The sequence below is a fragment of the Canis lupus genome, chromosome 28 (genome assembly GCF_011100685.1).
Source record: "Canis lupus familiaris isolate Mischka breed German Shepherd chromosome 28, alternate assembly UU_Cfam_GSD_1.0, whole genome shotgun sequence".
NCBI classification, from domain to species: domain Eukaryota; kingdom Metazoa; phylum Chordata; class Mammalia; order Carnivora; family Canidae; genus Canis; species Canis lupus.
This window is the reverse complement of record NC_049249.1, coordinates 27437722-27464379: the sequence shown is the minus strand read 5'-3', so window position 1 is coordinate 27464379 and position 26658 is coordinate 27437722. Positions and strand designations below refer to the sequence as shown.

Sequence of the window (26658 nt, the reverse complement as noted above, 5' to 3'; positions counted from 1 at the left end):
ACATGTGCATGCTTGCATGCTCACTTTCTCTCTCCTTCAAATAAATAAAAAATTTAAAAAATAAAGATAAATAAACAAAAATATAAATGGTTAGTATGTACTACATACTATTTTGCAAGCGGATTCTGAAAAATTAACCATGGTCCTGAAAATCATTCCTTGTCAGTGCATATAGATCTGTTCCAATATTTTTTCCAGCTGCATAATATTCTGATACTTGGATATTTAGTTAATTAGTCCTCTTCTTCTTTTTTTTTTTTTTAGAAGCTTTACGTATTTACTCATGAGAGACACAGAGAGAGAGTTAGAGACACAGGCAGAGGGAGAAGCAGGCTCCCCTCAGGGACCCTGATGTGGAACTTGATCCCAGGACCCGGGATCATGACCTGAGCCAAAGGCAGATGCTCACCCACTGAACCAGCTAGGAGCCCCAATCAATCTTCTTCTGATGAACATTTGATTGTTTTCAATCTTTTACTGTTAAAAGCAATGCCTCAGTGAATATTCTTAGACATTTGTCATCTGGAAGGACGGCATATCTGTGGGATAAATTCCTACCAGTGGAATTTAAGGGTGAAAAGATATGTACATTTAATGTATTGATAGAGGTTGCTGCCTCAGGTCTCATTATCAGAAGTCCCTGTGTATGTTGGCTAATCTCCCCACCCCAACCTTAAAACAGTAGTGAAATAGAGACCATGAGCTATTTGAACAGTCTACTTTTGGAGGTATGCTGGTCATGGTTCTTTTGGTGGTAAGCAACACAAGTCAATTCTGGCTAGCTAATTTTTTTTTTTTTTTTTAGAGGAGAGGTTTATTGGAAAAATATTGGAGCTTCTCATGGAATCCATAAGTTGTTAAACCATGAGACCTAGGGAAGCCAATGGAACCTCACCAATGCAACCACCCTAGAGACCTCAGCAGGTTGTCCTCCGATCCTCTCTGCCCTGGACCTGGTACTGCTGCACACTGTGCTTGCCAGCCCAGAATTTTTATTTACCAATTGGCTTGGTTAGGTCAAAGGCTGTCCCTCAATTAATTAGCAACGGAATATGCATCCTCTTGGGTGTTCCTGGGCAAGGGGATCCATCCCTGTGCACCCAGACATGGAGGTGAAGTTGTGAGCTGGGCAACCACCAGAAGAGGTGTGTGGTTCTGAAGTAATAACAATCGTAAATCAGCTGGCTCTTCTCATTTTGTACAAAAGAGCAGTTAGTGGCTCAGTGATAATAGATGGGAGATTTCTTTAAAAGTATTGTATGGGGGCAGCTTTGCTTTTTTTTAAAATTTAATTTATTCATGAGAGACACATTGAGAGAGAGGCAGAGACACAGGCAGAGAGAGAAGCAGGCTCCCTGCAAGGAGCTTGATGTGGGACTTGATTCCCGGATCCCACGATCACACCCTAGGTTGAAGGCAGACGCTCAATCGCTGAGCCACCCAGGTGTCCCTAAAACAACTTTTTTTTTTTTTTTAAGTATTGTTTGTGTTTGTCAGGCCTTACAGTCATGATCTCTATGAATTATCAACAGTGAATGATGACTATGGAGGCTTGATTGCCTGATCAGAAAACCTGATCAGGACAGTTGTTTTGTTTTAAGGTAAGAAGAAGCAGCTCTGTGTAGATACACATCAGTTGTTTAAGACAACATGTACTCTACTGGAACACTCTGCTTTCCACAAAAGTCAAAAGCGAATGAACCAAAAAGGTGCCCACATTTCTGACAATAGCTGTGAGGATAAGGCAGTCTAGAGACAAGGTCAGCCTGACCCATTGCTAGGAAAAACCGTCTGACCCCACAGGGGTTAGAAGGGCCAGAAAGACAAGCTAGGGATGGTGAGATGGAGGGTGAAAATGGCCACAGTTCTTCACCTCCTTCCCTTCTGTACGCATGCTCTTCACAGGTGATCTTGCAGCTCTTCCCATTAACAATGGGAGTCTCTTTCCCGACACTTGTTACCTGGGCCAGATGTATGACTTGATTTGTCATTAAATGTGAATGCAGCAACATCTTGGATCAGCTCAAAGCCACCCAACACCACGTCTGTGAGAGACCCAGCCAAGATTAGCACTGATGACTCAACTCACTCTGACCAAAGACATGTGAGCGAATCTAGCCAAGAACAGAAGAAACACCCAGCTAATCTGGAAATTCGTGAGCACTAATGTATACCTAGTGTTTAAAGCCATTGACTTGGGTGGCAGGTGTGTTTTGCAGCAGTGGCTAAGTGGTACAGGAACTCTGCTCAGCCAGGCCAGGGATATGGAGAGAGTAGTTCTCACTGAGTTCACTGGTACTATTTTGGGGCACAAAACATCAGATGAGGGCATATTCTCTCCTAAGACAGTGAGGAAACTCTCACATCTGTCAATAGACACTGCGTTCTAATGCACTGGCTCCTATTAAATGTCCTGGGGGATTAAATTGGACTAATCCCCTGGCAAAATGGAGGTCTTTAAAGTCTCTTAGACTAATTAATCCATTCTGCAGCAGATAGAAAGCTTTTGTTAAATAACAGTGACAACTGAAATATACTGCATGAACTTCTATCTCAGTCAGCTTCAACGAATTAGGCAGGATTCATATGCACACAAATCTATGGATCTTTTTTAAAACTGTGACTTCATTTCTACTAGACAGCTCTCTTGTCTCCCTTGTGTATGGCTCCTTGAAGGTCACAAAGTAGAGGCTGAAGTGGCCAGCTATCATCTGCCATTTCCACATGTCCAGACAGAGCCAAATAGCTGCTTTTGTCCAGCCAATCCCCTCTGTCCTTGTTCTCTCCTTCAGTCTCAAGTTCAGAATATACAGATACCTTGTCATCTTGTAAGAGAACATTATTCTGAATTTTGGGGAGGGGGAGGAGTGGGGTTGGTTCAAATGGGATTTTCAGAGTCCTTTAAGTCCAAAGAGGTTTTTTGTCCTGAGAAAACTGTTTTCAAGGTTTTTCCCATGGCCAGGACACTCACACACACTCAATGGAACCACATTTTTAAATATTCTCTGTATCGGAAGAACTTGTCCCTCTGTGTTGTTGTAATGGAAGTGGGTATAAGACTTTGCCTTATCCATTGGCCAACTCTTGACTTCTTTTTTTTTTTTTCTTCTATCAGAGATGGTCTATTGGTAGCACATGAACTCAGCTCTTGAGTATAGGTCAGACTTCTCAAGTCCTTTCCAAAGCCATTGGTTCCTGTGGGCTAATAAGGAAAAGTCTGAGGCCACACAGACCCTGGTGCCATTTGAGGAGCATTGGGCCCCAGGGTCTGGACACCCCATGTTACCTACTTTAAGAAGCCTTTCTCTGTCCTCCCTATTCCCTCAACCTCTCTCCTCAAAGTAACGCCAACTCCTCAGTCTTCTCAAAGTACCTTATACCTCTTAATCCTGCTTCATAACTGGATCACTGTCCAGTTCCCTTATCAGATGATAAGTTCCTGGGAGGGTGAAGAATATATTATTTATTTCGCATCCTTAGTACCAAGAGCAATGTCTGGAATATGGTTATAGAGATTCCATGAATGTTTGTGAAATTAAGCAACATACTCAATTTCAGTTTTAATGAGGAAGTGACCAAGCTGGCATCACTTCCAGAGAGACCTGAAAGGGAACAAGGTGAGACCCTGTGGTGGCCACAGAGGTGTGCCATTCAGATTCCTCTGAGAGAACCTGCTGCAGGAGCAGAGATGACAGACAGCCTGTATGCCATACACTGGGCCCACCATGGCACTCTTGCAGAGGCCACACTTCCGCCAGCTGCCCTAAGCCAATGACTGAGCATAGCAAAGGTACCGGATCCCATCCACTCCTGCTGAAGTAAGATTCCTGCAAAGGGCCACCTTCATCTGGGGACTTTCTGTGAACCTGGCCAAGACTTTCTCAGAACTTTGCTGAGGCCTGAGACTCGTACAACCCCATCTTTCCTTCCCTTTCTCCTCTCATGAGTGTTTGACCTGCATTGCAGTATGATGGTTTTCCCTATCAGCTCTCGCTTTCTCCTCTTTTATTCTTCACAGACATTTCCCTGAAAACATTTTTTGCATGTCTGATCCCATCTTAGGTTCTGCTTCTCAGAAGACCCCACTGACACAGGCATAGAAACAGACAAGGACAAGCAGTTGAGAGAGAAAAGTCCAAGCTAGCACTAGAGACAATGTTTAGCCAACCCTGACTAAAGTCTCATCTGTACTTTAGAGCAGAGAAGTTGGCAGTAAACCTTACGTGAAACCTACATTAGGCCTGAATATGATTCACTACTTAGAGTGTGTATGTGTGTGATACGTGTGTGTGCATGTGTGCCAAAGTGAACTGTTTGTTGGGTATAAATTTATGTAATTCATACCATAAAGTGGATTCCCTTTTCAGCTAATTTTTTTTTTTTTTTTTGCTGTTGTCTTTGCATCTTAAGCTGAAAAGAATAATTTTGAATCTTTTGAGGAGGGATACATAAGTTAGTTTGGATTCAAATGATATCTAAAAAGTAGAGGTAAGAAATCGTTATCTTAACAGTTAGAGTCAGAATTCCTCTTAGGGCAGGACTGCCTTTATTTAGGAGAACATTCTATGGGGATCCACTTTGACTGGAGGGGACAAGGCACCCAAAGTGTGGTCTCTAATCCTAGAAAACCATAGCATAGCTAAGTCTCTCTACACAAGGAAGGCTCAGGAGTTTGGGAGTGGGGTAAAAATCAAAGAGATGTCTAAAGAAGTTGAGAGGACATTTTTAGGCAGCAGGACAGATGGGGAGCCTGCAGAAAAGTGACCGGCGGGGTTTCCAGGGGCAAGTTGCTTGTGTTGCTTCAAAAGTTACACCCCTCCATCTCCACAAACCTTCTAGGACTTATCACCACGTAAGTGACTTGTTTAAATTAGGAGACAGGAAAATTGAGGTGAGAGCAGATATCCCTAGGAGATGAGGGCCCTGGGGGCACAATGGGTCAAATGTGCAATTGCCATGAAGTCAGAAACTGGGAATTCTCAGTGCTCTTGAGTTAGCACTGCTGTCTACAGTGGTTCAAGTTGGGTCTGCCCCAGGGTTAGGAAATAAATTTTTATTTGGGTGACTACACCTATTCAGGAAATACCAGCTAATTTACTCACCATGCAGCACCCTCCCATAGTCTGTCTCCTTTTAGGCAAACATTCACCCTATTATCTGCAATGAGTATCCCTATAAACCCTTATCATAGTACCATATGTTAGTCTTGAGGTGTTTTGGGAGTTCAAGGCCTTGCTCACAGCTATGTAGATAGTAGACAAAAACTTGTTAATTTTTTACTTGCTATCACTTGAGAGGTCCCCTTTGTATATTTCTCTCTTTGATTATAACGTGGGTGTGTGTGCACATGTGCACATACATGTATTTGTGCACAAGAGTCCCGGGGCATTTGGGAAAAGAAGAAATGCCTTTGCAGAGTCTTGAACCTCAGCAGCTGTTACACAACACAGTGATGAATCCTAGCATCCTGGAGCAGGAATGGTGAGGCTGGCCGAAGGCCACTGAAGGGTCCAGTCGACCAAGAGGGACACATGAAAAATTTTACATCGTGATGCCCTTGGGAAAACCTAGATCCCCTAAGAAATAGTGTGTGACCTGGGGCAAGTTGTGACCACTCTGTGCTGCAGCTGCTTCCCCTGAAAATGGGGATAAGAGCACCGACTTTATAGTGTATTGTCAGAATTAACTGAGTAATACGCATAAAGCGCTTAGAATAATGCAGGGCACACTGTAAGCAGAATGCATATGTTAGGGAAAAACAAAAACAATACAGAGGGGGCAGTCAGTTGCTTTCTGAAAGACCCTTTCAGAGCAGGATGAACCATAGAGTTGATGCAATCAGCTTTTAACATCCAACCTTGAAAAAAAGAAAGAAAGTCCTCAAGAAATAGGTTAAACATCACAGACTCAAAGTGAATCATTTATACATGGACTGGTTCATCCTTTCAATGGATATCAAACTCCCACCTAAAGGGCCTCTAGAAATAGAAATATTTCCTAAAAATTTACTGAGATCAGAAATAGGTAAATGAGTTAAGAAAACAACTTCCCTGAAACAATTAAAGCAATTTGCAAACTGCTTCATTATGATGAAAATGGATATCCTTCCTAACAAAAAGTTTTTGACAGATGTATTTTTAAAGATTAAATTCTTTTAAAACCCTTTGTTCCGTCTTGTTACTGGAGTCAATTTGCAGGCAATCTTTTTATTCATTTATTTTATTATTCACTATTCATCATTATTAGTGTGTTATAGAAAAGTTCCAAGAGGAATTCATAGTAATTATAATTAAAAACATTTATTAAACACTCAACATGTATTAAGCATTGTATAATCTCTTTACAGGGAAATTCGGGGCTTAAAATTATTTCATGCATACACTGATGACACCAAAGTTTACATGTGTAACCCAGACCTCTACCTTCAACTCAGTGTTTGTGTATTTAAGTTCTCGCTTATATGGCAATTGGATGTCTGATGAGCATCTCAAAGTTGATGACTAAATCTGACCTCCCTCCTGGAAACTGTTCCGCCCAATGTAGTCCTCATTTCAGCCAATGGTGTTTCCATCTTTCTAATTGCTCCAGCCAAAGCCCCAGGAGTCCTCCCTTCCATTCGAATTTTCATTCCTCCTCCACATACAGTATCCACGTGTGTTGCAGGAGTATGCCCTGACTGGGTTATGCCAATGGGCACATTCCATTTCTCAGGCCACAGGCCAATCAGAGTAAATCTCAGGGATTTCATTTGGGAAGACAGGGAGGAAGATGTACTTTTTGTCTCTTACTGAATGTGAAAGAGAAGGTCTGTATGGTCTTAATTATGGTAAAATAACTGGGAGAGGAGCCAGCCTTGGTATAAAACCGTTAGACACCATAGACAAGAGAGCATGGGAACAGGAGAAAAATGGCTCTGAAGAGGTCATTAAGTTGTTGGCTCAACAAAACCTGAAGCTTCCCCATCTCTGGGCTTTCCAATCATGTGAGCCAATCCAGTTCCTTCTTTAAGCCTGTTTGAATTAGAGCTTTGAGTTCATGCAAGTGGAAGTATCCTGATGAGTATGGATTAATGATTCTCAAAACAAGTTTACCTGTGTTGATCAACTTGTGGATACTTTGGTGAAGCACAGAATGAAAAGCATTTTCACATCTCTGTGGCTTTGTTCGCTCTTTCTGGAGTGCCCTACCGCCTCCATTTGCCATGTCCTCTTGGCAAATCCTCACAAACCTTTCAAAACCTAGCACAGGTGGCTCTTTCTCTTTTAAGATATTAGTGATTGGACATGTAATTTTAAATGTAATTGGACATGTAATTTTAATGTAATTGGACAGTAATTTTAAATACCAGACTCTAGCAGATTGTAGAGTCATCTCTACCATCTCTACCATGATGGTAGAGTCATGGTAGATGGTCATTAGCATCCCACTACATGCCAGGCATTTGCCAGCCACATACAACATGTAAGCCCCTTAAGGAGAGATATGCAGACAAGTAAATAGGCAATTACAGATTTAGAGAAATAAGTGCTGAGATGGGGTAAGTTCTGGGTGCAGCAGTAATGTAGTAGGGGAGCCTCTCATCCAGTCTTAGGGGGTGTGGAAATGGAAGTGAAGGAAGTCTTCCTGGAAGAAATGATGTCTACACACAGATTTAAGAAGCAAAAGGAGTTCAATAGGCAAGAAGACAGGAGAAAGGACCTCCCTAGGGAGAGGAAGAGTTTGTGTAAAGGTCTAGCAGCATCTGAGATTAGGGAAGCTTTGAGGACAGTGCTGGAATGTTTATTTCTAGAAGAAATGTGGTGAGAGATGATGCTAGAGTCCTCAGTTCAAATTTAGGCAAGAGGGTCTCATAAGGCTCACTGAGGGATGTGGATTCTTACCTGGGGACCATTGGGAGGATCTTTGATTTGTGCTTTAGAAAAATTAAAAAGGCTGCGGAAAGGAGCGGGGCCTGGGGCCACCCCACTGTGAGCAGAAAGACTGGTCAAGAAGCATTGGATCTGCTCAGTCCTTGTCTCTTTATGCGTCATCTTTCCTGAGACGTCTGATTAGAAGCAGACACAGAATGTAAAGACGATGGGAAAGTGGCAACGGTTGCTACTCGCCATGTGTTCACCCCAGGAGGGGGTCATCTTAAGGAAGTCTGCCTTAAGTGATCAGAATGACACCAGTAATCTTAGCCATGGGCTTGATGTCAGTGCCAAGTAAACAATATTCCCAAGCTCAAATGCCCTGGAACGTGTAGCAGACTTCAATAGTCATTTGTGGTTCTTTGGATCAACTCCAAATTTTGGATTTTAATCACATTATCCAAAAGTTACATGGGGAAAAAAAGACATGACAACAAAGAAATGATTGCTTCATCATGAGATTTTATTAGTAGTAAGATATGCGGTGGTCACAGGTCTGTGACTCTTAACATGGGGTAAGAGTAAGTAAAATATCTTCCCTCACGGTTTCTTTACTACAGAAGTTGAATCTGCAGAGAGAAAACAACAGAAAAATCAGCATTTCTTGGTGCACAGCTTGTGCACTGAGCATAAAGACAGCTTCTCTTCTCCCCGGTCTGAGTGAAAACCGTTCCCTGTGCCTGAGACCAGACATTGGCCAAGGGAAGACAGACCTCTTCTGTATAAAGGACTGAATTCTCTTTTCCAATGTTCTTTCATAGCTGTGCAATAGCAGAGAGAGGAAGCATCACTAGATGCCCCTAAGGACAGGGAGCGTTCATTTGTCATATCCTGAAACACCTACTAAGCCCTGGGCACATTGTTAATCAGTGCATGATAAGAAATCAGCCAGGGATTTCAGAAATCCGAGGGAAATTTCTGAGGTCCTGGTGTTACATTCACTAGGCATTCTTATTTAATTCAATAATTGAGTTGAAATGACTAGCATTACTCATTAAGATTGAACAAAAACTTAGTTTGCTTGGGAGCTAATTTTCTTTAATAACATATATGAACTTATGTAAAGTGCCTGGGACATAAAAGGTGCTCAGAAGGTGCTCTTGTCTTCTCATTTTCATTTCCCTCTCTGTGGTCTGATAGCTGGCACACTCACAAATAGAAAATTAAAGGTTAAACACTAATACTAATAAAGGACACAAGAAATGAAGGGCACACACGATCTATATATGAATAAAGTTGAACTGAATTTTTTTTCGTGGTAGTTAAGAACTTGCTGGAGTCAAATTTGCTGCCTACAAATTATGGTACTGAGGCTTCATTTAAATGTCTTTAATGGAGATAAGAATAGTACCCCCATTCCATCACCACCATCAGTAGAGTAAGCATAGTCATTACCCCAATATACTCTCCTGTTTCTTCATAATCTCTAATCTCTAATCCTTCTTGTCCCCTCCATCCACCCTCCCCACCATACAACCCATGACTTGCTGTCAGACACGTAACACAAAGCACAGTTACCAAACAAACTCACTCTTTTCACCTTAGTGACATGAAGCCAGATTCTCAACTTAACACTTAACTTGCATCAAATGACACATGCTCATCGACAAATCTCTCAAAGTTATTCCCTGAAAGTTCTACTCTTTTTTTTCCTAAAGAAACAGAAGGTAGTAGGGAAGCAAATGTGGCCATGGCTTTGGAGAACTATCGTCAGAGGTTTAACCTAACGTAGACTTCCAGTGGGAGTAGCAAAGGTGACTCGTTCTCTTTGGATTTTTGGAATTTTATTTGGGGTCTTTGGATTTTTATTACTTACATTTTCCCATCATTTCTTTCCACTGTGATCTTGGATGCTCCCACTCTGGGTAGAGTTGGGTTGATCACATTGTTGTACCAAACAAATTTAACCTTCTGCACATCTCCAACTTCCACATCAGAGTCAAATTCATTGGAATGAGTGCTCTCTGGTTGGAGAGTGCCCCTTGAGAATTGAGAAGTTAATGAAAACATACATGAAGATACAAAAATATACATATAAATCTGTACATATACGTTTCTAAAACCAGGTTATGATGCATCTCTAGTAGGATGATTGACAGTACACTTGCCACTCTCATGTATTAAATAAATGCAGACATGCATGCAACTCAGTGACAGGTCATTTGCCAACATTAAGTTGTATTACCTTAAAGTCATCCTTACTATAATAAAACTTAATACGTTTTAGACACAAACCTCCCACAATTTAATAAATGGTGACATCATCGTATCATCTTTTCCTAGTTGTTTTGTGGACAGAATAATTATTTACTGATTATAAATCAGATGCCAGGGATCAAAGCAAACATCAGTGGTTTTCTCGGGAAATAGCAGAGAAAAAACTCAGAAACAGAATTCTGAAATGTATTAAGGTGCAAGCTAAAAAAAATCTCTTCCTTGGAATGACATGTGGTGGTACTATATTCCCATATAGTTACGGATAAATGCTTATGTGCATCACATGCATTATATGTGCAAGAGATTACAACATTTAAGAAGTGGGTAATATTTTACTCACTTGAAAATTTCATACTGTTTAGAATTTCCTTTATTTCCAAACAGAGAAACTAGCACGTGTCCTGTAACCTTCTTCCCAGACAGTGTGACAGCTACCTTATACCTCCAACCTGCGGGGGAAAATATTTGCAAACTGTCAGCTTATAGAGAAGATATGCTAAAACCAGGCTAATTTGGATGCCACTGCTGCTGATTTTTGAGTAATTTATATATAGTATTGGTTGTTCTTCTAATCAAATAGTGTCCTTCATCTCAATGTTCAGAAGACAGGTGTGGGGCCTCGGGAGGAGCATGGAATCTTTCCAAAGTCAATACATCTCAAGTAATATATGTAAGTCATATATTTTGCTTTCAATTTCTTAACCTAACAATTTATTTTTGAATATTAAAAGAACTTTATCTTAAAAGAAAGTAGGAAAGGGGTGCCTGGTTAGCTCAATCAGTTAAGCTTCCAACTCTTGGTTTTGGCTCAGGTCATGATCTTGTCACAACCATGAGATCAAGCCCTGTGTCTGTCATTGAGCTCAGTGTTGAGTCGGCCTGGGGATTCTCTCTCTCCCTCTTGCTCTGCCCCTCACTGGCTTGTTCTCTCCTCTCTCTCTCTCTCTCAAATAAAATAAATAAAATCTAAAAAAAAGTGGGAAAATGATAGAGTATGACATTTTCATCAATTTATTTTCTTTTTCTTTTTAAGATTTTATTTATGTGAGAGCGAGAAAGAGAAAAGAAGTAGGGGGAGAGGCAGAGGGACTAGCAGACTCCCTGCTGAGTAGGGAGTCCCATGTGGGGCTCAATCCCGAGATCATGACCTGAGCCAAAGGCAGATGCTTAACCAACTGAGCCACCCAGAAACCCCTCAATTTACTATTTTCACAAGTTATCACATTTTAGAGTCTTGTCTTTTTGTCTGAATTGTCTACATTTATTTTTAAAATTCTGTAATTCAGCTTTCCCTTGCCATTGGAAATATATTAATTTATGGCAACCACTTTGTGGTACTAGTCAAGATTTAACTAGCAGTTTATGTCATTTAGAGCTAACCTGGGCCAAATTGAGAAGGGGATAAAACTGGGCTTTAGTTTTTACAATGCAGCCAACCCCCCTGATTCCCATCTAAATAGTTTCCTCCCTCTGTGACTCAGGAAGGAACATGCCTCAACATTGCTGCAATGGTGATCAATTCCTATCACCTCCAATTCCTATCACCCACAGAGTCTACTACCCTAAACAGCTCTTAAATCTCCCTGCCATTCCCACAACCTCTCCCATCTCTCTCCTGGATTACTTTTCTGCTTGTACAAAACCTCAGAATTTTGCTTTAGTGAAACTTCCGACTGAATTGGAAGAATCTGGAGCGGAAGAAGCCTCCCGAATTCAGCACCAGAATTAAATATGAAGAAGTTAATTTTTGTATCATTGTTAGTTCAGGTCTCCAAATTCTGCTCCGTTACCTCAATTAGCCAGAGTTGCATTGAGCACGACAACTTTTGAAAATTTTTCCATGTTGGGAAGGAGTGTTTACAACTTTTGTACAGAGGAGCAATTTCACAGATTTTCACCAAACATGATAATACAGAGCATTATGAATTTAAAGCAACTATAGTAGAGACTCACGGGCAAAATTGCTGGCATCACCAGTGTCTAGATAGAATATCTGGTTCACTTTGTCAGTTTTTCCAGGAAATCTGTCAGCATAATGACCCATCTGTGGGCAGCCTTCGCTTGGGCAGGGGAAGCACTTGTTCTAGGGAAAATTAGCAAATGATGAAATGAGGACACTCTTTCTTTTAATAGTGCGCCATCTTTTTTCCACATGTTGTTGTAGTTGGAATATTCTAAAGCCACTTGTGTCTTGATGGCAAAAGCCAACTTTCATTATGTCTCAGCAAAAATTAAAAATGCATTTCATTAGTTACAATGACAAATGAGAGACTTTACTATTAAATAACACAATACTAACAAAAATATAAAAATCATACAAAAAGGGAACTTAAATATGTATTTATACAGATATTTCAATCTTTTCTCTTTTGCCTCTGTAAGCTGCTCAGACATCCTCCTGCCTACAGGTGGTTAGAATTTATTTTAGAAAGATTGCAAAAGAAAGAGCAGGGAGTGATATGCAAAATAGGACCCTTTAGAAGTCAGGTTTTTCTCACATTTTTTAGCTCCCACTTAGCATATTAAGGTCTGAAGGATTCAGCTCTCAGAATTCTCCCAATGTGAGCAGAAAATGCCCCAGTTGGCCCTTAAGTCTTAGCTGTGAGGTTGGGGTTTGGAGAAGATATATAGAACTTAAGAACATGTCCTCTTTCAGGGCCAGGAGTTATGGGAACAAGAGAGGAAAAGGGAGAAACAGAGTTGGAAAGACATCAAAATTGCTTTTTTAGAGGGGCAATCCTGCTCCATAATGGAGACCAGGGCAGACTCCTGAATCAATGAACTAGATGAGGACTGAGCCGAGTCTCAGAGTCTGCATCCAGCAAAAGCTAAGGAGAGACTGAGCTGGTCTAGGAAGAAATGGCCAGAGCTATACGGGAAAGTTGGCCAAGCCAGAAGAGTAGATGTGCCTAGACATTATATGCAGAAATCAGCCCCATATCTGTCAATAAGCAGGCCCCCAATTCCTTCCCTCTGCCCTACACACTCACTGACCACCACCACCATGATCATCGTGCCCAATACCAGCTTAGACACAAGATGATGGAGTCCCAAGACTGAGAAATATGCAAAACTGAGAACTTTTTCTTAAAAAGTGTCTGAGCATCACCTAAAAGGACTATTTATATTACTGAATCAGACTAAATTTTAACTGAATGAAACTTAAAGTTTCTTTGCTTATTTTCCCCATTACCTAGAGATTGAGGATCCAGGAAAAGATAAAAACAAAGTTAGACCAAAGAAGAAGGATGGTTTTCTTACGTACACAAGCTATACTGTAAATAAACTATGCACTTCCCCCCAAATACATACAGTCAACAGTTGTTGAATGCTCATTATGATATTTTAGATTCCGAGCTAAGGTATTAAAACATATCACCTCATTAAATCCTCCCGCCAAACCTATGGAGTCTACCATTAATATTCACATTTAGAAATGAAAAAACTGCCTTAGAGAGGTTGAGCATTTCTCCCAAATCAGTCATTTAATGATGAAATCAGATTTCAGATCTTTTCTCTTCAGCACTAAGTTATACATCCTTGATAATTATGTCTTTACCTGGCATCTTACTTAAAATTTTACTTATTAAATGACACAAGTTATGTATTTTTATTTGAAAAAATTATAGTGAAAGGAAAATCAAGAAAAAATAACAGGCAATAGATATGTTATTTTCAAGATCACATTTGAGGATTCTAACCCAGATACCTAGCAAATACCAAACAAGATGAAAACTCAAAAGCAAGCAAGCAAACAAACAAAAACTTAGCAATTATGAGATTGCACAGAAATATCCACATGCCCATAATGATATAGTTTTGTATGGTCAGTTTTAAGACAAGTTTTCCATATTTATTGGCTTCCTGTAGCCATAGCTCAGATTTCCATAGCCTTTTTTTTTTTTTAGTTATAGTTATTTCTAAAACAAGTTTAAACATTTGCCTGGTACATACTGAAGTGATAGTGAAGAAGGTAGACATGGAACATTTCAGAATACAAGGCCATTTCTCTGAAGTTCTCCAATGCCTCATCACTATTACCATAAATATGTATGTCAACTATACTTCAATTAAAAAAATAAAAATATGTATAATTAAAAGTATAAATAGTGTGGCAATCATGTAGAGGCATTCACTAAATGCATGTCATATACAGTGAACTACACCCGTCATGAGAAGTGATGGTCACAAAATTCTTTAGGTTCAAAGTGGAGTCTACTTACTGCAGTGAAAACATTGTAAGAGGCACAAGGGAATCCAGCAAAGCCGTCAGGGTTGAGGATGCTATCAGAGTAATACTTGTAACTTCTTAAGTGATTACAGGCCACAAAGTCACGAGTCCCTTTGAAATCAGACAGTATACATCAGCAACAGATTTTATTTTTCCAAGTTAATGTTCTGATTAGAACATGGTTGTTGAATAGATTTTTCTAATTAGTGTGAACTCATGGTGGTCACAGAACAAAATCATCTATGAAGCATATTTATGATTTGTGATGCAATTAGAAGTTAAATACTATTTAAGATTTTAATAGTAATTCCATAGATAAATGAAATGGAAAAATAACTTTAAAAGAAGGAGATTGGTCCACATAGGTATAAGTACAAATTAGTAATGAATTCCCTGAATTAGATCCTTAGAAAGTTGGCTATAAATACATTTTCTTCCTATAATCTCCTCATGCCCACTTTCCCCAGTGAAAAGCCTGCATTTTGGGTTAAAAGTCCTTTGTTATAGAAAATGTGAGACCCGTGCCAAAATATTCAGCAAATTTAGCAAAAAAGTGAAACAAATTTTCCCACAAATCTCTTCATGTATGTAATGGTTTTACCTTCCCAGATCCCATCTATGTCAACAATCTGAGAGAGAATATTCTTCTGACATCCAGGCATTTCTTTTCCTCCATTTGGAAAGAAATCTAGGTGGCCTACAGTTTGACTCATTCCAAACCCTGAGAAATATTAAAATATGAGAAAGTTGATGTTAATATATAGACTCAAAACATTCTAAAACACTCTAATATATGGACTCAAAAAACACTCACGCAAGATGAATTGAAGAACTCACCCATGTTGGGGATTATAGGGGCAGCATCTGTGTGAATTACATCCACAAACTGGGCATCGCTGGGGTCCAATCGGACTAATTCGGGTGTGCCCTCAAAGCAAGGTTCAGCTGGATCCAACCCTAAAGTAAATAGGACATGTCATGTTAATATCAGTGTACACCCACATTTACCTTTCTTCATTAATTACCTACCCAAGTGCAAGCATGGTGGGAACCATGACTTATGCCTGGAAAGAGATAAGCTAGTTCTTCCCTACCTTCTCATTTTCTTATACTTTCTGTGTCTAATTTTCTATTTGCATTACAATGAGTTTTTCTCGAACCATGGAATCTGGCTCTACTTATGAATGCTTAGTCACTGGGACAATCTGGGTTACTAGCAGCAGTTACAAGGAAAGAGACAGATTCTGGGAGACTCCTAAAAGCTGTTCAGGATAAAAGAGTTCCTTCCCATTCCCCTGTAAAATCCTATGAGGGCAAGAACTTTGATTGTCATGGTCGCCAGGACCATCGCTTCACAGAGAGTACCTGGCTGAGCAGGCTTTTGTTTTTTTTTTTTGTTTTTTTTTTTTTTTTGAGCAGGCTTTTGTAAACATCCACAAATAATGAGAAAGAATGTTCTCTCCAGCAAATTAATGATAGACATCCAGATGTCCCCAGCAATCCAAATGTGACCAGTTTATCCAAAGTATCAACACAAAAATCAGAAGGTCGGAGACAGAGTGGGAAGACGGAAGAGGAAAGTGGTTGCTCCCTGAGATGATCACCTCTCAAACCCAGGATAGCAAAGCCTACAAGGTTGCTTTAGGGCCTGAGTATACAACATGTGAGCCCATTGACCAAATGCAACCAGTCTGGGATTTGTGAAATGGTATTTTTTATCTAACTAGCAGCATGCAGAATCGGTCAGCCCAGCTAAATCATGTGTCCCCTGCAATTTCTGACTTGTGGTGGATAAGGATTGGGCTAATTATCAATTACTATCAAAATAGATTATAATTAATTATATATTTTTGAGCTCTTTGAGTTTAATTCTATTTATTATCTCTTCTGTTATTTATGCTATTTATTCTATTTTTTAAACAGATTTTATTTATTTATTCTTGAGAGACACACAGAGAGAGGCAGAGACATAGGCAGAGGGAGAAGCAGGCTCCCTGCAGGGAGCCCGATGTGGGACTCGATCCTGGGATTCCAGGATCATGTCCTGAGCCAGAGGCAGACACTCAACCACTGAGCCACCCAGGCGTCCCTATTCTATTTATTCTATTCATGAAACTTATCCTTTGTGAATTCCTGACAATAGGAAAATAGTGTAAATAAGACCCCCCAATGCTGTCAATTCAAATTTTAGTCACATGCAGTATTTATGTGTGTGTGTGTATATATATATATATATATATACACACACATATATATTAGGGCTCTGTAGGCCAAAGATCAATATTTTAAAAGTTCACAAAGCCTCAGAACACACTGTTTTCTGATCATGTGGCCCAATCCAGAAAATGCCAAATTTCCAAACTTCTAGATTGCATAGGCTACATTTAGCCCCAATGTTTCCGTTTTTACTGTTTTGACCAACCTGTGATTCGTCCTGCAGTGCCATTGAGCCTCCTTCCTGCCTCCCCAGCTGCGTGGGCTCCCAGGCTGTGGCCAATGATGTGGACGTCGGAAGGCGAGTACCCAAATGCTGACTGTTGGAAAGAAAACTTCTTCAGAATGTTTTCTAATATCGCAAATTTCAGGATGGCCACAGAAGGAGATGTTCACAAAACTTGAGTTTTAGGAAGACATGCTGCCCTTTCAAGGCAACTAATTTTCATGACATTTTTTCAGGTATTATAGAAAATGGCAGTGGTCAAATGCTTAAGCTGATGGAGGTCAGACTCTCTTTTGTTGTTTTATACATAGAAGAACCCTTGCCGGGGATGAGGAATTACTATCCAGAGGTGGTGAAGCAAGTATACGGGGTTAGCAGATAAAAATGAAAGCCATTACTTAAACACATTCCAGTTTAACATTATTTTAAGGTTTTAGTTACCAAATCAGGTTAGCTTGTTGTCATTGTGCTTCTATTAAAAAAATAAAAAACAAAAACAAGGCAATTTCGTCTTGAAGTTGACATTACCAGACCAACTTGGTTTTATAGATGGTAAAATTAAAAGGAATACTGATGGAATTCAGTGGAAACAACCTACCTGTTTGATTGAGTAACATTACCTAAAAAAAACTAGTTTATTGGCTTTAATAGGCATATTGATGAAGCTCAAATCTAGATTGATTGAATGGCTAATGGGATGATTTTGCTTTTTTCTTTTCAACCACAGGGAAAGTCAAATCTCAGTAGAGGGATGTCTTCAGCAATTGTCATCCCTACAGTACTTTGTTCTTTTTTGAAGAGACTCCAGAGAGCAATGTGCATGGGCTTTTATAGAACCTGGAGATAGTTACCTGAAGAACTTCAACAAAATATGCCACTTCTGCCCCCACGATCCGGATGTTCTGCGAGGCCTGAGTGTAACCAGTTCGGGAGCCACTCTTCCAGTCCACACAGATGCAGTTCACACTTTCCACTACAAACATTTTCTGATGCAAAAGACACAATAAATAGGTCAATAATTCTGGATCTTTATCAATTAGATTTAACACATTTGAGAATGAAGGTAAATTCCCTCTGTGACCTTTACAATATCAAGCTTGTTTTAACCCCAAAATAATGAACAAAACTGTTATGGATATGAAATCCCTTTTAAAGTTTAAAACTGGCTCCAAGTTGAATGTTTGGCCATAACAGGAACTGGATTCTTGGAATCTCTACTGTAATAGAGGCGTAGACATTTGTTGCAGAAAAAAGTGTATAAAATGTGGTACAGTGGATTGTCTCATTAGAGCATCATAAATGTCATAAGCCTACATTTTCCCTTACTAGAATGCACCCCAGGATATTGCCTGTTTTGCTTACTGCTGTATCCTCAGTGCCTCAGTGCTGTATACTTAGGCTTTGTTAGGATTCTTTCAAAGAGATATACTGAAGGTAAATGAGCAAGCTTTATAACTCCACCTTTTTTCCAAAAGGACTTTCAGAAGAATGAACCAATCTTACAAATCATCTCCAATTCTTTTATTTAGCATATAGAAGTCTCCAAGAGGGAAAATGATGTGCTAATGTCATGGTTAGCTAATGATAGAGTAAGAACTGCAGTCTAGGACCTTTAACCTTCTAGGTCAATCCATTCGTTTCTCCATCATAAAGCAACCATGTTGTCAAAGTCAAATCATGCAAGAAAAATAAATCTGCTTTGGTGATTTCAGAAATAAGTTGTGTACACATATCTAAAAATTTACATTCCCTTTGAACTAAGAATCACCTAGCCTTTTTCTTTTACTGTTGTATGAAAATCTATTACCACCCTCTCCCCAATAATCATCAGCTTAAATTATTTTATTTTATTTTATTTTATTTTATTTTATTTTTTTTAGCTTAAATTATTTTAGAAGACAAGTTAGGGTTTTACTGATTATTCTTAAACTTGGGAAGTGGCGTCTGCTTATTTTGACTGTCTTCAGGATCAGTGGATAGTCTCTAGGTTTGATTCAATTTAGCCTTTGGCTTGAGTCATAGACAGATCTGAATTTAAAGTGTGTAGGAGGATCTTTGTGAATCAAGGATAAAGTTCCTCAAGCACTAGCAATTGCTAGGAAAAATTGTTCTATTTGATTTTCTGTCTTTTAATTCTCCATTATCATGGGGCATGTAGCCAAATGCAAATTAAAGAAAATTGGATCCTGTGGTTGAAACACCAGAAGCTGAAAATGAAAACCAACAGTTTTCCTAGATATTGCTACAATAGGAGATCAAAGAGTAGCAAGTGAAAGTCAAAGGAAAACAATTAGTTTGGGCAAAATAAGTTATCTTAGTTCTTCACATAGAAATGAAATCCTACTGAAAAAATTTTAAGTCATTAAAAATATAGTTAATATTGCATCAATAAGGCAATATTTGTTGCTAAAATTTTGAAATATATCAGTAGTTATTGAATAACCACTACTTAGAGCCACCAAATGCTTGCCAACCTTGCTGCCCTGACTGTTCCAGGATTCCTCCACCCCCTACTACCTCTTGTACCTCCCTTCAAAACCCCAGGCCCAGCAGAGTCAGGTGATCCTCCAGTGTCATGATGGCTGGCATTTGTCTTGACTGGTTGGGGCCTGTGCCTTTCCCATTCCTAATCATCACTCTGGAAACAACCTTCCCTTAATTGATTACCTTGTCTCACCTTGCACATGTTGGCCAACCAGCTTTCTTCTCCCTTGTCTATGAATCCATGAATAATAAAGCGGGTTTTTCTATCTGTTTTGAAACTGGAGCTTGTGATAATTGATGGATCTGCAGTAAGTTCCTATTTGGGGAAGAAAAGTGTTTAATGTCAAGTTTCTTATGGTGTGCAATAGAACCATTTGTACCTGGAGGGAGATGGTGGGTAGGAGAAGACCATCAAGACTTGAGATCCTTGTGAATAAGGATCCTATTATAGGGAAGCTATTTGCAATCATCAAGTTCCAGACATCATAACATTTCTGCAGTTGCCCCACTCAGGATAACTGTCTGCTATAATGTTGATGCAGGGGTCTTGTCTTCACATAACGGAAGGCTTTGTGTGTGTAGTAATACTTTTATCAGACAAAATAGACTTTAAAACAAAGGCTATAATAAGAAAGAAAGAAGGACTTTACATAAAGATAAAGAGACTTATCCAATAAGATACAACACTTGTAAATATTTATGTACTCAATATAGAAGCATCTAATTATATAAAGCAAATATTAATAGATGCAAAAGGAGAAATTGACAGTAATACAATAATAGCAGGGAACTTGAACACCCAATTTGCATCCAATGGATAGCTCTCCCAACAGAAAATCAATAAGGAATGAGTGATCTTAAAAGACACATTACAACAGATGGATTTAACATATATTTACAGGACATTCTATCCCAGAAAAGCAGAATACACATCCTTCTCAAATGCACGTGGACTCTTTCAAGAATGAGTTACAGGCTAGGCCACAAAACAAGCCTTGATAAATTTAAGAAGATTGAATTCATATCAAGCATATTTTCTGACCATACTGATATGAAACTAGAAATCAATTACAAGAAGAAAAGTGTTAAAAACACCAACATGTGGAGACTAAATTCTGTGCTACTAAACAACTGATGGGTCAAGGAAGAAATCAAAGATACAGTTAAAAAATTATCTTGAGACAAGTAAAAAGGTAAAGACAATGTTCAAAAATATATGGGACACAGCAAAAACAGTTCTAAGAGGGAAGTTTTCAGTGATACAGGGCCACATCAAGAGATAAGAAAAAGCTCAAATAAATAATCTAACTTTATGCCTAAAGGAACTAGAAAATGAAGAACAAAGTTAGTAAAGGAAGGAAATAATCAGAGTGAAAATAAATGTAACAGAGACCTAAAAAACAATAGAAAAGATCAGTAAAACTAAGCTATTTCTTTGAAAGATAACTAAAATTGATGAACCTTTAGCCAGACTAAGAAAAAAAAAAGAGAAGGCCAATAAATAAAACCAGAAATGAAAAGGAATTACAACTGAAACCACAAAAATACAAAGGATCATAGGAGACTACTACTAACTGTTATATGCCAACAAACCAGACAACCCAGAAAAAAAAATGAACAAATTCCTAGAAACATAAAATCTTTCAGGACCAGAATCAGGAAGAAATATAAAATCTGAACACACTGATTACTAGTAAGAAAATCGAATCAGTAATTAAATTCCCAAAAAACAAAAGTCCAGAACCAGACAGCTTCATAGGTGAAGTCTACCAAATATTTAAAGAAGGTAATACCTATCTTTTTCAAACTATTCTAAAAAATTGAAGAGGAAAGAATGCTTCTAAACTCATTATACAAGGTTTGCATTATTCTAATACCAAAACAGAAACACGCCACGAGAAAATTATAAGCCAATATTCCTGATAAACATTGATGTAAAAATATTCAACAAAATATTAGCAAACAAAATTCAACAATATGTTAAAAGGATCTTGTACCACAATTGAGTGAGATTTATTCCAGGCATGAAAGGATAGTTTAATAGCCTCATCTCAATCAATGAGGCATATCATACCACATTTAGCAAAACAAATAATGGATGGATCGATACATACAGAAAAAGCAGTTGATAACATACAACATCCATTTATGATAAAACCTCAATAAACTGGGCATAGAGGAGATGTGCCTCAACATAATAAAAGGCATATATGATAAACTCACAGTTAACATCATACTCAACAATGAAAAGCTGAAGGTTTTTGTTTTTCTAAGATCAGGAACAAAACAAGGATGCTCACTCTTGCCACTTGTATTCAACATAGTATTGTAAGTCCTAGCCACAGTAATTAGGCAAGAAAAAGAAATAAAAGTCATCTAAATTGGAAAAGAAGAAGTAAACTGTCACTATTTGTAGATGACAGAATATTATATGTCGAAAACCCTAAAGTCCCCACCAAAAAAACTACTAGAACTAAAATTGAATTTAGTAAGTTGCAGGATACAAAATCAATATATAGAAATCTTTTGCAGGGACACCAGGATGGCTCACCAGTTGAGCGTCTGCCTTTGGCTCAGGTCATGGTCCCGGGATCCAGGATCAAGTCCTGTATCTGGCTCTCTGTGAGGAGCCTGCTTCTCTCTCTGCCTGTATCTCTGTATCTCAGTCTGTGTCTCTCATGAATAAATAAATAAAACAGAGAGAGAGATGCAGAGACACAGGCAGAGAGAGAAGCAGCCTCCCTGCAAGGAGCCTGATGTGGGACTTGATCCCAGGATTGTAGGATCACACTCTGAACTGAAGGCTGATGCCAAACTATTGAGCCACTGAGGCATCCCCATCTATTGCATTTCCATACACTAATAATGAACTATTAGAAAGAGACATCTCAATCTCATTTATAATTGCATCAAAAAGAATAAAATACCTAAGAATAAATTTAACCAAGGAAGTGAAAGACCTATCTTCTGAAAACTATGACACTGATGAAGAAAATCGAAGGCAACACAAATAAATGAAAAGACTACCATGCTCATTTATTAGAAGAATTAATATTGTTAAAATGTTCATGCAACCCAAAGCAATATCCAAATTCAATGTGCAATCCCTATAAAAACATCAGTGACACTTTTCATAGAATAGAACAATAATTCTAAATTTGTATGGAACCACAAAAGACCCTGAGTAGCCAAAGCAAATCTTGAGAAAGAAGAACAAAGCTGTAAGTATCATGCTTTTGATTTCAAACTACATTACAAAGCTATAGTAGTCAAAGCAATACGGCCCTGATACTACTACAAAAACACAGATCAATGGAACAGAATAGAAAGTCCAGAAATAAACCCACATTTTAGGGTTAATTAAACTATAACAAAGGAGGCAAGAATATAGAGTGGGGCAAAGACACACTCTTTAATAAATGGTGTTGGGCTGCCACATGCAAAAGAATGAAACTGGAACACTCTCTTATACCATATACAGAAATACACTCAAAACATATTAAAGACAAAATGTAAGATATGAAACCATAGACCCCTTAGAAGAAAACATAGGCTGTAAATTTTTCCATATAGTCTTAGCAATATTTTTTATCTGTCTCCTCATGCAAGAACAATAAGAGCAAAACGTTTTAAAAAAATGGGACTAGAGAAGACTAAAAAGTCTTTGTAAGCAAAGGAAACCATTGACAAAATGAAAAGGCAATCTACACACTGGGAAAAGATATTTGCCAATGATATATTGGATTAGGGCTTAACATCCAAAGTATATAAGAACACATACAACTCAATATCAAAAAACAGATTAATTAATAGGCAGAGGATCTGAATAGACATTTCTCCAAAGAAGACAAACAGATGACAAAAGGCACAGGAAAAGATGCTCAACACCACTCATCACCAGGGAAATGCAAATCAAAACCATAATGAGCTATCCCCTCACACCTGTCAGAATGGCTGTTATCAAAAAGACAAGAATTAACAAGTGTTGAGCACATGGAGAAAGAGGAACCCTCATGCACTGTTGGTAGGAATGTAAATCGGTGCAGTCACAAATAAAAAACAGAATGGAGGTTCCTCAGAAAATAAAAATAGAACTACCATATGATCCAGCAATTCCACCTCTAGGTTTTTATCTAAAAAAATGAAAACATTAATTTGAACAGACATTTGTACCCCTATGTTCATTGCAGTATTATTTACAATAGCCAAGATATGGAAGCAACCTGAATGTCCATTGATAGATGAACTGGATAAAGACAAAGAAGTATATATAGGAATATTTCTCAGCCATAAAAAAGAATGAAAGCTTGCCATTCCTGGCAACATGGAAGGACCTAGAAGGTCTTATGCTAAGTGAAATAAGTCAGATAGGACAGATACCATATATTACTTACATGTGAATCTAAAACACAAAACAAATGAATAAACAAAACTCATAGATACAGAAGGCAAACTGAAATGATAGCCAGAGGGGATGGAGGTGGGGGGGGGGTGTTTGAAATTGATGAAGGGGATTAAGAGATACAATCTTCTAGTTATATAATAAATAAGACAAGAGGATGCATGGCATAGGGAATATTGTTAATATTACAACAACTTTGTATGGTGACATGGTAACTAGACTTGTTGTGGGGATCATTTCATAAATTTATATATTGAATCACTATGTTGTACACCTGAAACCTGTAATGCCATAATGTATATCAATTATTCTTTAATAGAAAATAAAGTGAATCTAAATTAAAACAGAAAGAGAATAATATCAAGTTAATGGACCTTTTATAAACAAGTTAAATAAAATAATACTTAACCTCATTGCCCCAAAAGTTTACAAAGATGCAAATTCCACTAATTTGTTCACGTTAGAAAACTTAAAAGTTTAGTGTTCTTATTACAAAAAAATGGATAGGACTTAGTTCTGAAAACATTGAGTTCTCTTACTTGAAAGTTATCTGGGTTCTCGTTAGTGTATAGGAGTAAGCGGGTATTGACATCTTTTGGAGCCCAGGGCAATATTTTGAGGGGTCTCTCCACAATTCCTGCCCATGGGGAGTCATCACTAAAACAGCCAAGTCTTGGGAAGCAGACTTCTTTTCCTGCAAACACCCAGAAGCGTTTCAAGGATGTTAGTTTAATCAGGATGCTCTTTTTAATAGTCTTTCTGACAAAATATGAGTTAAATTACATCTTGTGGGATATTTGCTTTCTCCGCATCCCCAGACATCTTTCTATCAATGTACTCACAAAACAGCTTCAGTGTCCCAGCTAAAAATAGGCTTCTGCTCCTCATTTTTACAATGTATGACCACCTCACTCCCCTCATCTCTGTCCGGTCCGATGTTGGGACCCAGTTTAGCTCCTCAATGTGAATATCTTCCTTGGGCCAATGGTGCCCAAGCAAAGAGCAGCCTTGTGTCCCCAGGTGTTGTTAGAAAGAGGTGAAGATTTCAATTCATTGCAGTCATCTTGTGTGTTGGTTAAGTTTCATGCAAATGCCAAAACTTTATACCTTTACCTTGCTGAGTATTTAGGTCTCTAACCTATGTTTGAGGAGCATCTGGATTCCCATGATGAAGAAGCTGCTCATGAATAATCAAACAGAAAATCCATGGTTTGACACAACCCTACACTTGAATGTTAACCCATAAAAGAACAACACAAAGGAAGGGAGGTCCAAGAGGATAAAGTCTGTATTAACAGTAGGAGTAGGAGTAGGAGTAGTAGCTGTTGTGTGTGTGGGATTCTCAAAAAGTTACGATGTGCCAGGGGCCAGGCAAATGATTTACAGGACTTGTTTCATATAAGTCTCACAGTTGTCCTACGTTGGAGGTGGTAATTATGTCCATTTCACAGGTGAAGATAGTGAAGCACAGAGAGGCTAAGAATTTGGCTCAGATGTGGCCAGTGGGACCAAGTTTCAAATCCCACACTTAACTCCAAACCAGGGTTGCTAGATTAATAAAAATCAAAGTCAAAAGTGAGTTTCAGATAAATAATGAATACTTTTTAGTATAATATTGTCACATACTCATTGTTTATCTGAAATATTTGTTGTTTATCTGAAATTCTAATTTAACTGAGTATCTTAGATTTTATCTGCAACCCTACTCCAATTGCCCCTGCTTTCCATCATGCATCCTTTTTGCTCTTCTCCTGATTCCATAGTGGCTAGAATTCAGCCATCATAGAATTTCTTGAAAGCAGGAAATCTCTTCCAGCACTACACGAGTATCTTTTCTTACCTACTACTGCTCCCAGCAGCAGTGATAGTGTCCAGATTAGCAGCATCTAAATAAAGTTAAAAATATGATTGAGCCAGACTAAATAGGTTTTTAAAAGATTGGCATAATTCAAGTTCAGTTAGAACTCTGGGGGATAATTGGTAAATTCTCATCAGTTAGGTTTGGAAAACATGTTCCTGACTCACCGTGGCAGTTCCGTTGGGTTCCACGCACAACCAGATAGCACCTGAAAGTTCCTTTTATAAGCAAACCTTATCTCTTTGAGAAGTTCCGTGGAAAAGTGGCATGAAAAGAGAGGAAGTTCCAAGTGTGTGTTTCTAATTTTAATCATAAATAAACCAAGACTGATAGCCTAGGTCAAGTTTTCCACAGTACTTGTGGGAAGATGAGAAAAGGGTTCATACAGATTGTTCTCTTTCAATGAGGTTACATAATGCCCAGAATCACCATAATTTCATTGTAGTGAAGGATTCTGGTCTGCCTCTTTTTAGTTTACAATTCTCTGTGCTGCTTTGTGGATACATGTAAAACTAAGTTGTTTTCACAGATTTGATAGCAGCAGGCTTGAAAACAAATACTAAAAGCTTACCAGCTCAAGTAGTTTTTGTATAACCTTGCCTTACCCTCAAAAGCATGAAATTACAAGCAATGCTTCAAGAGGGTTCATTCCTTTTAGGAAAGCAGTTGATATTTTATTTTGATAGTCTATAGAACTAGTTTATTTCTCAACAATAAGACAAAGAAAAGAATAAATGAACTGACAAAAGGAGCTGGGGGTGCTTCAAGGAGCAAAGAGGTGGAATTGGTGATCTCACCATGAAATACAATTGAGAATAAGAGCGAAAAATAAAATTCAACTTGGAAAAAATGGTCTGGGAAAAATAATCTGAAAGAGAAGTATTTGATAGAAAAGAATTGAAATGTTTTCAGTTGGTGATAGATTGCTTAAAATAAAATTTAAAACTACTGCAATAGGATACCATAATTTTAAGAGATTCGAGCCATTCAGCCTGATACCATCACAGATATAAGCTGAATCATGTGAAATTGCCACATTTGCAGGTCACAAATGGTCAAAGAATAATTCAATTCCTTGACAAAGTTTACAGGTACAGAAAAAAGCAAGGACATTAT

General features: G+C 38.5%; 1 protein-coding gene across 1 annotated transcript; it reads right to left on the bottom strand.

The window, feature by feature from the left end:
- Positions 1-8352: 8352 nt before the first annotated feature.
- PNLIP (pancreatic lipase) lies at positions 8353-25824 on the bottom strand. Its single transcript, XM_038578898.1, has 13 exons — positions 25710-25824; positions 25525-25570; positions 24224-24378; positions 19476-19598; positions 17650-17784; positions 16781-16892; positions 15196-15315; positions 14960-15079; positions 14351-14469; positions 12081-12210; positions 10468-10576; positions 9727-9891; positions 8353-8479 (listed from the first exon to the last, which is right to left on the bottom strand). The coding sequence occupies exons 2-13, from the start codon at positions 25568-25570 to the stop codon at positions 8416-8418; spliced, it is 1398 nt and encodes a 465-aa protein (XP_038434826.1). The 5' UTR covers positions 25710-25824; the 3' UTR covers positions 8353-8415.
- Positions 25825-26658: the final 834 nt, after the last annotated feature.